Genomic DNA, 12,603 nt, shown 5'->3' with positions numbered 1-12,603 from the left:
ACTACATGCTGGCACATAAAACATACCTCCATAATATCAAGAGGATAGAAATTTTGCAGACTACCTTTGCTGACCACAAGGCTCTGAAATTATTTGTGAACTCCAAAGGGACTCAGAAGAAAAACCTTAACACCTGGAAGTTAAACAGCCTCATACTCAATAACCAGTGGGTCCGAGATGAAATCAAGGAGGAAATCAAAAGGTTTCTGGAAACAAATGACAATAAAGACACAAACTATCAGAACTTATGGGACACAGCAAAAGCAGTACTGAGAGGAAAATTTATAGCTTTGCAAGCACACATCAGGAAGGAAGAAGGAGCTTACCTGAGTAGCTTAATGACACAGCTAATAGAACTAGAAAGTGCTCAACAAAAGAGCCAAAAATAGGAAGACAGAAGGATACAACAAAGCTGAGAGCAGAAATCAATGAAGTGGAAACCCAAAAAACAATCCGAAAGATCAACGAAAGCAGAAGTTGGTTCTTTGAAAAAATAAACAAGATTGATAGACCACTGGCAAACCGAACAAAGAAAGAGAGAGAGAGAAACTTGATAACTCAAATTAGGAATGAAAAAGGAGAGATCACTACTGATATGACAGAGATTCAAAGGGTAATCAGAAACTACTTTGAGAAACTCTACGCCACTAAAAATGAGAACCTGGAAGAAATGGATAAATTCTTGGACTCTTATAATCTTCCACGGTTGAAGGAAGAGGATGTAGCATATCTAAACACCCCCATCACCATTGATTAAATTAAAGCGGTAATCAAAGGGCTGCCTAAAAACAAAAGCCCAGGCCCAGATGGATTCACTAATGAATTCTTTCAAACTTTCCAAGAGGAACTACTACCAATCCTGGCAAGACTCTTTCATGAAATTGAACAAACGGAAACACTTCCAAATAGCTTTTATGAAGCCAACATCACCTTGATACCTAAACCAGACAGAGATGCTACAAAAAAAGAAAATTACAGACCAATATCGCTGATGAATGCAGATGCAAAGATCCTCAACAAAATCCTGGCAAATAGGATTCAATGCCTCATTAAGAAGATCATCCACTATGATCAAGTAGGTTTCATCCCAGGAATGCAAGGATGGTTTAACATCCGTAAATCTATCAACATAATACACAACATCAATAACAAGAAAAATAAAAACCACATGATCATATCAATAGATGCAGAGAAAGCATTTGATAAGGTCCAACACCCATTCTTGATCAAAACTCTCAGCAAGATGGGAATGGAGGGAACCTTTCTCAATATAGTGAAGGCCATCTACCACAAGCCAGTGGCAAATATTATCCCCAATGGAGAAAAACTGAAAGCCTTCCCTCTAAATTCTGGCACAAGACAAGGCTGTCCTATCTCACCACTCCTATTCAACATAGCACTGGAAGTACTTGCTATAGCGATTAGGCAAGAAAAAGATATCAAGGGAATCCAGATAGGAAAGGAAGAAGTCAAGCTCTCACTGTTTGCAGATGACATGATACTCTACTTAGAAAACCCTAAAGACTCTCTCAAAAAGCTTCTAGAAACAATAGACTCATATATCAAGGTGGTAGGCTACAAAATTAACACACAAAAATCAATGGCCTTTCTATACACCAACAGTAATAAGGAAGAAATGGACATTAAGAAAACAACCCCATTCACAATAGTGCCACACAAACTCAAATATCTTGGAATCAACTTGACTAAAAATGTGAAGGACCTATACAAAGAAAACTATAAAACTCTGCTCCAAGAAATAAGAGAGGACACGCTGAAATGGAAATGCATACCCTGCTCATGGATTGGCAGGATTAACATCATCAAAATGGCAATACTCCCCAAGGCATTATACAGATTCAACGCTATCCCTCTAAAGATACCCATGACATTCTTCAAAGAAGTGGATCAGACACTTTTGAAATTCATTTGGAACAATAAACACCCTCGAATAGCTAAAGCAATCATTGGGAAAAAGAATATGGGAGGAATTACTTTCCCCAACTTTAAACTTTACTACAAAGCAATAGTTATCAAAACAGCATGGTATTGGAATAAGGACAGGCCCTCAGATCAGTGGAATAGGCTTGAATACTCAGAAAATTTTCCCCAGACATACAATCAACTAATTTTTGATAAAGGAGCAGGAAACCCTAAATGGAGCAGGGAAAGCATCTTCAACAAGTGGTGTTGGCACAATTGGATAGCTGCTTGCAAAAAATTGAACTTAGACCCCCAGCTATCATCATGTACGAAGGTAAAATCCAAATGGATTAAAGACCTCGATATCAGCCCCCAAACCATAAGATATATAGAACAGCACATAGGCAAGACACTCCAGGACATTACAAGCATCTTCAAGGAGGAAACTGCACTCTCCAAGCAAGTGAAAGCAGAGATTAACAGATGGGAATATATTAAGCTGAGAAGCTTCTGCACCTCAAAGGAAATAGTGCCCAGGATACAAGAGCCACCCACTGAGTGGGAGAAACTATTCACCCAATACCCATCAGATAAGGGGCTAATCTCCAAAATATACAAGGCACTGACAGAACTTTACAAGAAATAAACATCTAATCCCATCAAAAAATGGGGAGAAGAAATGAACAGACACTTTGACAAAGAAGAAATAGAAATGGCCAAAAGACACATGAAAAAGTGCTCTACATCACTAATCATCAGGGAGATGCAAATCAAAACAACGATGAGATACCACCTCACACCACAGAGAATGGCACACATCACAAAGAATGAGAATAAACAGTGTTGGCGGGGATGTGGAGAGAAAGGAACTCTTATCCACTGCTGGTGGGAATGCCGTCTAGTTCAACCTTTATGGAAAGCGATATGGAGATTCCTCCAAAAACTTGAAATCGAGCTCCCATCTGATCCAGCTATACCACTCCTAGGAATATACCCTAAGAACACAAAAATACAGTACAAAAACCCCTTCCTTACACCTATATTCATTGCAGCACTATTTACCATAGCAAGACTCTGGAAACAACCAAGATGCCCTTCAACAGATGAATGGCTAAAGAAACTGTGGTACATATACACAATGGAATATTATGCAGCTCTCAGGAGAGATGAAGTCATGAAATTTTCCTATACATGGATGTACACGGAATCTATTATGCTGAGTGAAATAAGCCAGAGAGAGAGAGAAAAATGCAGAATGGTCTCACTCATCTATGGGTTTTAAGAAAAATGAAAGACATTCTTGCAATAATAATTTTTAGACACAAAAGAGAAAAGAGCTGGAAGTTCCAGCTCACCACAGGAAGCTCACCACAAAGAGTGATGAGTTTAATTAGAGAAATAACTACATTTTGAACTTTCCTAATAATGAGAATGTATGAGGGAAATGGAGAGCCTGTTTAGAATACAGGCAGGGGTTAGGTGGGGAGGAGGGATACTTGGGACATTGGTGATGGGAATGTTGCACTGGTGATGGGTGGTGTTCTTTACATGACTGAAACCCAAACACAATCATGTATGTAATCAAGGTGTTTAAATAAAAAAAAAAGAAGGAAAAAAAAAGACAGTGTTTCTTTCTTAATCTTGAAGTCTATTGCATTTAGTGTTTTGTTGTTGTTGTTGTTGTTTTGTTTTGTTTTTGAGATCACATCTGGCAGTGCTAAAGGGTTACTCCTGACTCTGCACTCAGAAATCCATGGCATGGTCAAAGGATCATGGGGATTGAACTCTGGTTGGCCTCATATAAGGCAAATGCCCTATGCACTGTGCTATCACTCTGTCTCCAGTGCTCTTTTCTTAGTGATAATTTATTTATTAAAGGAAATATTCAGTATATATAAATATAGGAATATATTCAGCATACATATATAAAGGTTTAATATTCAAAATGTGTATATATTTTATTTAATATGCTAGATAGCGTCTGTGCTAGAAAAGATTTTATCAAAAATATTTAGCTTCTAGATCTGAAAATATGTGCCATAGTGATTACATTTAATCAAACAGTGACCTGTCTTAACCTTTTCTTACATTTTAGAAGTTTTAAACAATAATTTTTCCTACAGGAACAGCTGCAATACAAAAGGAAATTCAATTTTGTGCAGTTTGATGCTCAAGCAGTTGCTTGGCGGGAAAAACTTGTTGAAATCGATGAAGATAATTTGAAACAGGCTCAGTCCTGGATTAGAGGCATTAAGGTATGATACAAGCATGGACTGAAAGAAGCAGCCTGACTTTATCATCAAGGAGCTTACTCATTGGGATAGAATAGTTGAGAAAGTACTATGCTATAAATCCCAGGCATTTTGGTTCCCAGTAATTCAATCTCATCCTTAATGTCTAGCCTTGGACGTCGATTCCCAAAGGAACTTCAGATCCCATTTCCAGACCTGTCCTTGGCAAAGTCTTTATGAAAACAAATTTTGAAATGTAATATTTTGTACTCAGACATTCTGGCTTATTTATTCTAAACCTTATTGTTGTTTCCAATGATATTGCAACTATTTTTAACAGTGAGCTTTGTTCAAGTGAGTGAACATGCACAGTACAATGTGAGCAGTTAGGACTGAAAGTGGGGGAGTGGATAGGCAGTGGGATGTAGGAGGCTTGGAAACCATTTCTTGGGACTTGTATTGTTTTTGGAAAAACTTTAATGCCAACTTCTTTTTTAATGCAGATTCCTGGGAGGATTTCTTGTTTTCTGTTTTTAAATTTTCTTTTGTCTTGGTCTGATCTTAATTTTTTTAAATTATTATTTTTTTTTTTCATGTGTCGCACCCATTTGATGCTCAGGGGTTACTCCTGGCTATGCACTCAGAAATCGCCCCTGGCATGGGGGAACCATATGGGACACTGGGGGATCAAAACGTGGTTCCTCCTAGGCTAGGGCTTGCAAGGCAGTTGCCTTACCTCTAGCGCCACCTCTCAGACATGACCTTAATTTTAAATGTTCTTATTTCCAGGGCCGAGAAAGAGCACATCAGTAGGGCATTTGCTGTGCAAATAGCTGACCGGGAACAGACAGTTCAATTCCTGGCATTCCAAATGGTTCCCCGAGCCTGCCAGGAGGGATTTCTGAGCACAGAGACAGGAGTAACTTACTCCCCGAGTGCAATGAGGTGTGACCTCCCCCCAAAAAAATAACCCAAAAATGTTCTTATTCCAGTACTACAGAGTCATTGCAGATATTTGAGATACAATGGAGACCAAGGGCTCTTCTTAAGAAAATTAGATATAGATCAAAAGCAATTTAAAAAAATTTTTTTTTCTTTTTTTGGTTTTTGGTTTTTGGTTCACACCCGGCAGCGCTCAGGGTGTGAACTCTGGCTCTATACTCAGAAATTGCTCTTGGCAGGCTCAGGAGACAATCTGGGATGCCGGAATTCGAACCACCATCCTTCTGCATGCAAGGCAAATGCCTTACCTCCATGATATCTCTCCAGACACGACTTTAAAAAAAATTTTTTTTTTTTTTGGTTTTTCAGGCCACACACATTTGATGCTCAGGGGTTACTCCTGGCTAAGGCTCAGAAATTGCCCCTGGCTTGGGGGGACCATATGGGGCATATGAGATGCTGGGGGATCGAACTGCGGTCCTGATCCTTGGCTAGCGCTTGCAAGGCAGACACCTTACCTCTAGCGCCACCTCGCCGGCCCCAACTTTAAAATATTTTTAAGCTTGCATTGAGAGTCTGAGATTTGACAGGAAACCCCCAAGGGACATTAGTGAACATGACTAAGCATTGGCCAAGCTGGAACTATGCTGACCTTGAGATGGACTGGGCTACCCACAGAACTTGGTTCTTTATAAAACAAGATTTGGAGTGAGGGAGATAGAGAATTCAAGTGTTAGAACTTTTTCCTTCCTTCCTTCCTTCCTTCCTTCCTTCCTTCCTTCCTTCCTTCCTTCCTTCCTTCCTTCCTTCCTTCCTTCCTTCCTTCCTTCCTTCCTTCCTTCCTTCCTTCCTTCCTTCCTTCCTTCCTTCCTTCTTCCTGCTCCAACACTCATTCCCTTCTCTTTGTTGATGCCTCATAAATGCTGGGCGGAAATGGACAGTATTGGGCAGGGAGTTGAACTACATAGATTCCTTTCTCAGCTTTGTTTTCTGGGGGAGTCACAAATTGGTGGTCCTCAGTAATCACTCCTGGTGGGTTCAGGGGACCATATGTGGTGCCAGGAAACAATCCTAGGCTAACTGTGTGCAAGACAAATTCTCTACTCACTGCTCTATTGCTCCAGCTGTTTTAAACATTTGAACTCATTAAAAAAAGACCTCGTCTGCATTATGTGTTGTGCTCAGTGGTACTCTCAGCTCAGTACCTGGGAATTGCTCCTGGAAGTGGTCAGAGAATTGAAACCAGGATCTCCTGTATGCAAGGCAAGTGCTTTACCAAGTCAGTGGCAAAACACAACCTAATAGTGTAGTGATTTTTGGGGGGGGGTATTTTTTGTTGCAATTTCCATCTCTCTACTAAAGGATCCACCTGGTCTTGAATGCTGTTCAAATTTGCCATTAGAGACTACAATGCATTAAGTGATTTTTATATTTTGTAAATTTTATGTCCACTAGTTTCAGCATCTGCGTTATATCTCAGTTTGCTTCCAATTAGTACATTTTTTCTGAGAAGTAAATTGTTTATTCTTTCTTTATACTGTGATTTTTGTTGTCAAAAGATGAGCATCATTTGTAGTACATAAGATCTGAGATAAATATTTTTAAAAATAATATCTTTATTTAAGCACAATGATTACAAACATGTTTGCAGTTGAGTTTCAGTCATAAAAAGAACACTTCCCTTTACCAGTGCAACCTTCCTATCTCCAATGCCCCTCAGTTCCCTCCTTACCCACCTCCTGCCTGTATTTGAGACAGGCATTCTACCTCTCTCACTCATTAACATTGTCATGCTAGTATTTCTCTAACTGCACTCACCACTCTTTGTGGTGAGCTACATATCGCGAGCCGGTCCTTCCAGCCCTCATGAAATAAATATTTCCTATGCCCAAAAGTGAACAAATCTCCCTCTTTGTAAATTGGAATATGTAACATTAATCCAATCAGTTTGCATTTAGTTGTTCCTCTGCCTGCAGTGCAGTGTAGTCCTCAGAATTGGCAGCAATGCTTTTTTAGGAGACATGATGCTGGCCATTTGTTTTTCATTCATGTTTTTGGGTTATTTTCATTGTGGGCTCCATTTTCAGCTTTTATTTTGTGTGTGTGTGGGGGGGGGGGAAACTTGGTGCTGTTCAGCATTTACTCCTGATTCTGTATTCAGGAATTACTTCTTGAAGTGCTCAGGGGACATATAGGGACATCAGATGGGTCACATGCAAGGCAATGGTGCTGCTCCAGCCCCAAACATCCTCATTTTTTAACATTCTCTTTACTCTGAACCTTAACGATTGATTGTATTTTGCAAGTTTCTCACTAGTCAGTGTGAAGGGGCAGGAGGGGCTGGTATCTCTGATGAGCCTAAGACTAGTAAGACAGAGCTGAGCTCAGGGTTGTACTTCTCCCTGCTTCTGAGCTGGACACTATCCTTTCCTGATTCTTTTCCACATGAGGGAACTCTTCTCTTTTTTATTCAGAGCTGTCCTAAGTTCTATTGCTTTCAACCCTGTCCTAAGGTCTATTGCCTTTTGAATCCCCCACTACCCCATTTACAGATTAGGACTTTGTTCTGTAGGAGAGAGAGAGTAGATGGTTCCCTGCAGAGTTATTATTAATTTCTCACTCAGTGAGTTCATCGTATTTGCAGCCTTGAGGCCTTAACCCCCCACCAGTACACAGTAGCCCATTACTACCAATTCTCTAGCCCAGCCCCGAACCTCATGTCTGGCTACACTTTGTCCCAGAGAGCCCCTTCAACATCTTACCTGACTGCAAGTACCTCCCTTTGATTGGGAGGTCACTTATCCTATTATCTCAGCTTCCTAATGGGAATGACAAAAGTCAGGTGCCAGCAGTTTGCCCCTTTTTCGTGATAAGTATAGGAGGAACCTTTTTTATTTAATTTATATTATCTTTATTTAAGCACTATGACTACAAATATGTTTGAAGTTTGGTTTCAGTTATAAAAAAGAACACACATCCCTTCAACAGTACAACCTTCCGAACATCAATGCCTCCATCTTCTTCCCCCACCCCTGCCTGTATTCGAGACAGGCATTCTATTTCTTTCACTCATTACCATTGTATGATAGTTGTTAGTGTAGTTATTTCTCTAATTGCACTCACCACTCTTTGTGGTAAGCTTCATATCATGGGCCAGCTCTTCCAGCCCTCATCGTTACTGTCTCTGGGTATTATGAAAATAATGTCTTATTCTTCTTAAATCCCCTAGATGAGTGAGACTATTCTGTATCTGTCTTTTTCTCTCTCTGACTTATTTCACTCTGCATGATAGTTTCTATGCCCATCCATATATAGGAAACTTTTATGACTTCATTTTTCCTGATGGCTGCATAGTATTTCATTGTGTATATGTACTACAGTTTCTCATCTGTTGTTGTAGCCACTCATCTGTTGTCGGGCATCTGGGTTGTTTCCAGATTATGGCTATTGTAAATAGTGCTGCAATGAATATAGGAGTGCATAAGGCAGTTTTGTATTGTGTTTTGTTGTTCCTAGGGTATATCCCTAGGAGCAGTATAGCTAGATTATATGGGAGCTCAATTTTCAGTTTTTTGAGGAATCTCCATATTGTTTTCCATAAAGGTTGGACTAGACTGCATTCCCACCAGCAGTGAATGAGAGTTCCTTTCTCTCCACATCCCCCCAGTACTGTTTGTTATTGGTTTTTAATTTTTGTGATGTGTTCCAGTCTCTGGTGTGAGATGGTACCTCATTATTGTTTGATTTTTATCTCCCTGATGATTAATGATGTGGAGCATTTTTAGGTGCCTTTTGGCCATTTCTATTTATTCTTTGAGGAAGTGTCTATTCATTTTTTCTCCTCATTTTTTGATGGGGTTTGATTTTTTTCTTGTTAAGTTCTGTCAGTACTTTGTATACCTTAGATATTAGCACTTTATCTGATGGGTATTGGGTGAATAGTTTCTCCTCTTCTGTGGGTGGCCTTTTTATCCTAGTCACTATTTCCTTTGAGATTCAGAAGCTTCTAGCTTAATATAGTTCCATTTGTTTATCTCTGCTTTCACTTGTTTGGAGAGTACTGTTTCCTCCTTAAAGATGTCTTTAGTTTCAATGTCATGGAGTGTTTTACTATGTGTTCATCTACATACCTTATGGTTTCGGGTCTGATAGTAAGGTCTTTAATCCATTTGGATTTGGCCTTTGTGTATGGGGTTAGATGGAGGTCCGAGTTATTTTTTGCATGCGGCTGACCAGTTGTGGGAGGGACCTCTGACAATACTCTAGTTACCTTGAAAGACATGGTAGGAGTTTACAAATTGGACATTTTCTTGTCTGTATACCCACAGTAATTATCATGCTGCACTTTAACTCACTGGAAGGTGGTTGTATGAATTAGTGATGGTATGGAGCAAACATGATGCTGTGTAGGCAGATTCAGAGAGCAACATTGACTGCAGAGTGAACAGTGACTGAGTTTGTTGCACACAGAAACATACAAACATAAAAGGCATGAAAGACTCTGTCCGCAAGACTACAAATCCACAACCTACTTCTGCTGGCCCAGAACAGAGGGTTTTGTGGCATATAAGAAATTGACTGCCTTGAATTACTGGGTTATCAATAATGATTTTAATATATTTGCATTTTACACTTTATTTCACATGGACTTTCCTTTTTTCTGAGATTCAAGTTTGTGCTCATCTCTTACTCTTGTTTCCATAGATTGGAAGTTCTACAAACACACTGGATGCTCTGCAAATTGCATTTTCTGACCAAGAAACACAAGTGATCTATCTTTTGACTGATGGGAGGCCAGATCAGGTAATTATCAAATCTGGGGACAGAGAGGGATGCCCTGTTACATCTTAAAAGTAAATGCTGAGTTTGGAAGACTTTGTTATTTACCATCAATGCTGAGTTTGGAGGGCCCTGTTATCAACTGTCAGATGGCTATTTCTTTCATCAGAGATATTTCTTTATTGGAGAACCAGAACTGAGGTGAGAGAACACAGAGCACTTTCTTTGTCTTCTAACACTTTGTGGAGAATTTTTGGAACAGATAGTAGCTTCTGGTGACATGATCCTCATATCCCTAATGTCCTTGGTCTATGAAAGAAGACCCTGAAAGCTGAAAGCTGGTTTATAGTTGATCATAAGCTGAGAGTGAGAAGATTCTTTGGATTTTTTTCCCTTTTGGGGACTCTTAAATCTAAACATGTCACTGCACAAAGTCCTAAGTCTTGTCATAATTCAAATTTAGCATTCACTTAAACAAAAACAAGTCTTTCCTGGGAAATGTTTTTTGTTCTTGTAGCCTGACTAGAAGATATTTTAAGTTTAGTAAAGTCTTATCATCTTGTTTTGAGCTTTGTGAGTGAGAAAATAATGCTCTGTGAACTCAATGTATTGACCCTCAGATTGGCAGACCAATACAGTGTAAATGAACTGCTGAAACGAATTAGTAGTAACTTTTTTCCTTTGTAATAAGATGTTTAAATGTAAACATCTGACAGGCAAATTTTATAACAGATCCTGAAGTGAATGGTTCAGAACTTAAAGAGTGAATTAAACTAATTTTATTGCAGCATGAGATTTATGGCAGAGAGCTTGTATGGAAAGCAAATTTTGTCTTGAATGATTTCCCTATCAAACTCATTATTTCTTTTGTTCAGGAATTAGATGCTGCTTGCCTATGATCCATGTATAGTACCAAGATTTGAAGCTAAGTTGATAGTTCATCTTGCCTAGGAAAGCTTAGGCATTAGGCAATGTGGTAGACTTACTGGTTAACTCTGGTCAAGAAATTAGGTTGCCTGTGCTATAAGATGTGTAAGAGCCCAGACTGTGCTGTTTGGAAAGAAGACCATGGAAGGATACATTGAGGGACAAGGAATTTTCCAACTAATGTCTCAGGTACAGAGGTATGAAAGGAACAGAGGTATGAAAGTATGTAGACTTCTCAAAAACAATGCAAGAGAGAGCAAAGGCAGTAATGAGAGTATAATCATTGAACCTAGAGGTGTGCTTGAAAGAGACTGGCAATGTCCCTGATGGTTACATGGAAGGGGCAGGTCTACCACCTAAGATTCTCAGAGGGACAAGCAAATGTCTCAGTAAGGGCAGGGAAAGTAGATTTTGGTGAAAGCCAGTGGTCCTCCTCAGGCAGGAGCAGCATAAGTACAGAGGAAGGGACTCTTTAGAGATGAGGTCAGAGGAAGAGTCTTGGATGTGTTGGTAGGCAAAATGAGGGTGGGGAGCAAGTGAGGAAGAAGTCAGGATAGTTGATTTGCGGCTTCTTTTTTTTTTCTCTTATAGTTTTGTTTTGATTTGATTTTATTTATTTTTAGGGTTGGTTTTCTGTTAATGTTTATTTGTTTTTGTTTGTTTGTTTGTGGCTCCTAAGTGTTGTGTTGAAAAATTTAAAGTAAAGAAAGCATTGGCACAGTAACTGCTGATGTGAGGAAGCTGAGACCCATAGGCCCTTTAGGACTTGAAGCCCCTAGAGAAATGGATTAAAATTTAGGAGATATAGGGGCTAGGAATTCTGATTTGAGAGCCTTCTGAACAAGGGGCCATTTTCTTTTCAATAGACTTGTTTATTTTATTGTCCATACTATAGATAAAACCAGAAGAAAAAATAAAATCGCTCATAATTCAATCTTGTGTTCTGCTTATGTTCATCTAATATATAAACTTTTCCAAGCACACAGTTTTCTCAGAAACATCATTCTCAATAATGGCATTATTCCAGCATACAGATTTAATAAAGCTTCTAATTTAATATTTAATTTTATTTAGCTTTGAATCATAATGTATTTGCCTGGTATAAGTTTCAAAGGTGCAAAAGAGGTATAGTGGGACTGGAGCTATAGTATAGTGAATGGGGCATTTGCCTTGCACGCAGCTGACCAGGTTCGATCCCTGGCATCCTAGATGGTCCCTTGGCACTACCAGGAGTTCAGAACCATGTGTAACCCTTGAGCATCACTAGATATAGCAGTTCAACATTTAGGAGGTCACAACTGTGCATGCAATAGTCTTTCTTTTAAAAAAAGTTATGGAGATTCTATGATTTACAGTGCAATAATTGTTTCTCATGTACATAATTCCAATATCATTTTTCTTGTGCTCACTCTCTTTAGCTATATGAAATGAGCAAAATGGGTTTGAACTGAGGGCTATAGAGAGAACTGAAGTCCATCTCTTCATTTTAATGACTTTGGGCAAGTGTCTCCTAGGCAAGTTTCTCATCTGTGACCTATACTTAAACAACCCTCTTTTCACAAGTGTTTTTAGGAATAAATAGGATAATGTGCCTATAAATTTAGTCTCCCAAATATTTATTGAACCCCTTTTATATACATTAATGTTGTCACAAGTCTGTGATAAAGTGGTAAGCAAGATGGTTTTATTGTCTGTATTCAGTGATTTTATTTTATGGAGAAAGAACCAATGAACAAATAACTACATTAAATGCTGGCCACATCCTCTCAGGATCAGAACCCACTATGCTTGTACTAAATAA

The 12,603-nt window shown here is 39.0% G+C and overlaps 1 protein-coding gene across 1 annotated transcript in view; it reads left to right on the top strand.

The window, feature by feature from the left end:
• VWA3B (von Willebrand factor A domain containing 3B) overlaps nucleotides 1-12,603 on the top strand; it is a 240,712-nt gene that overhangs the window by 116,880 nt on the left and 111,229 nt on the right. Inside the window, exons 11-12 of the mRNA XM_049784589.1 lie at nucleotides 4,047-4,178; nucleotides 9,801-9,899. Of these exons, the coding sequence (XP_049640546.1) occupies nucleotides 4,047-4,178; nucleotides 9,801-9,899 (231 nt within the window). The remainder of the gene's footprint in view (nucleotides 1-4,046; nucleotides 4,179-9,800; nucleotides 9,900-12,603) is intronic.

Source organism: Suncus etruscus, chromosome 12 (assembly GCF_024139225.1).
Source record: "Suncus etruscus isolate mSunEtr1 chromosome 12, mSunEtr1.pri.cur, whole genome shotgun sequence".
Classification (NCBI taxonomy): domain Eukaryota; kingdom Metazoa; phylum Chordata; class Mammalia; order Eulipotyphla; family Soricidae; genus Suncus; species Suncus etruscus.
The sequence above is the reverse complement of the archived record's forward strand: the minus strand, read 5'-3'. Positions and strand labels throughout refer to the sequence as shown.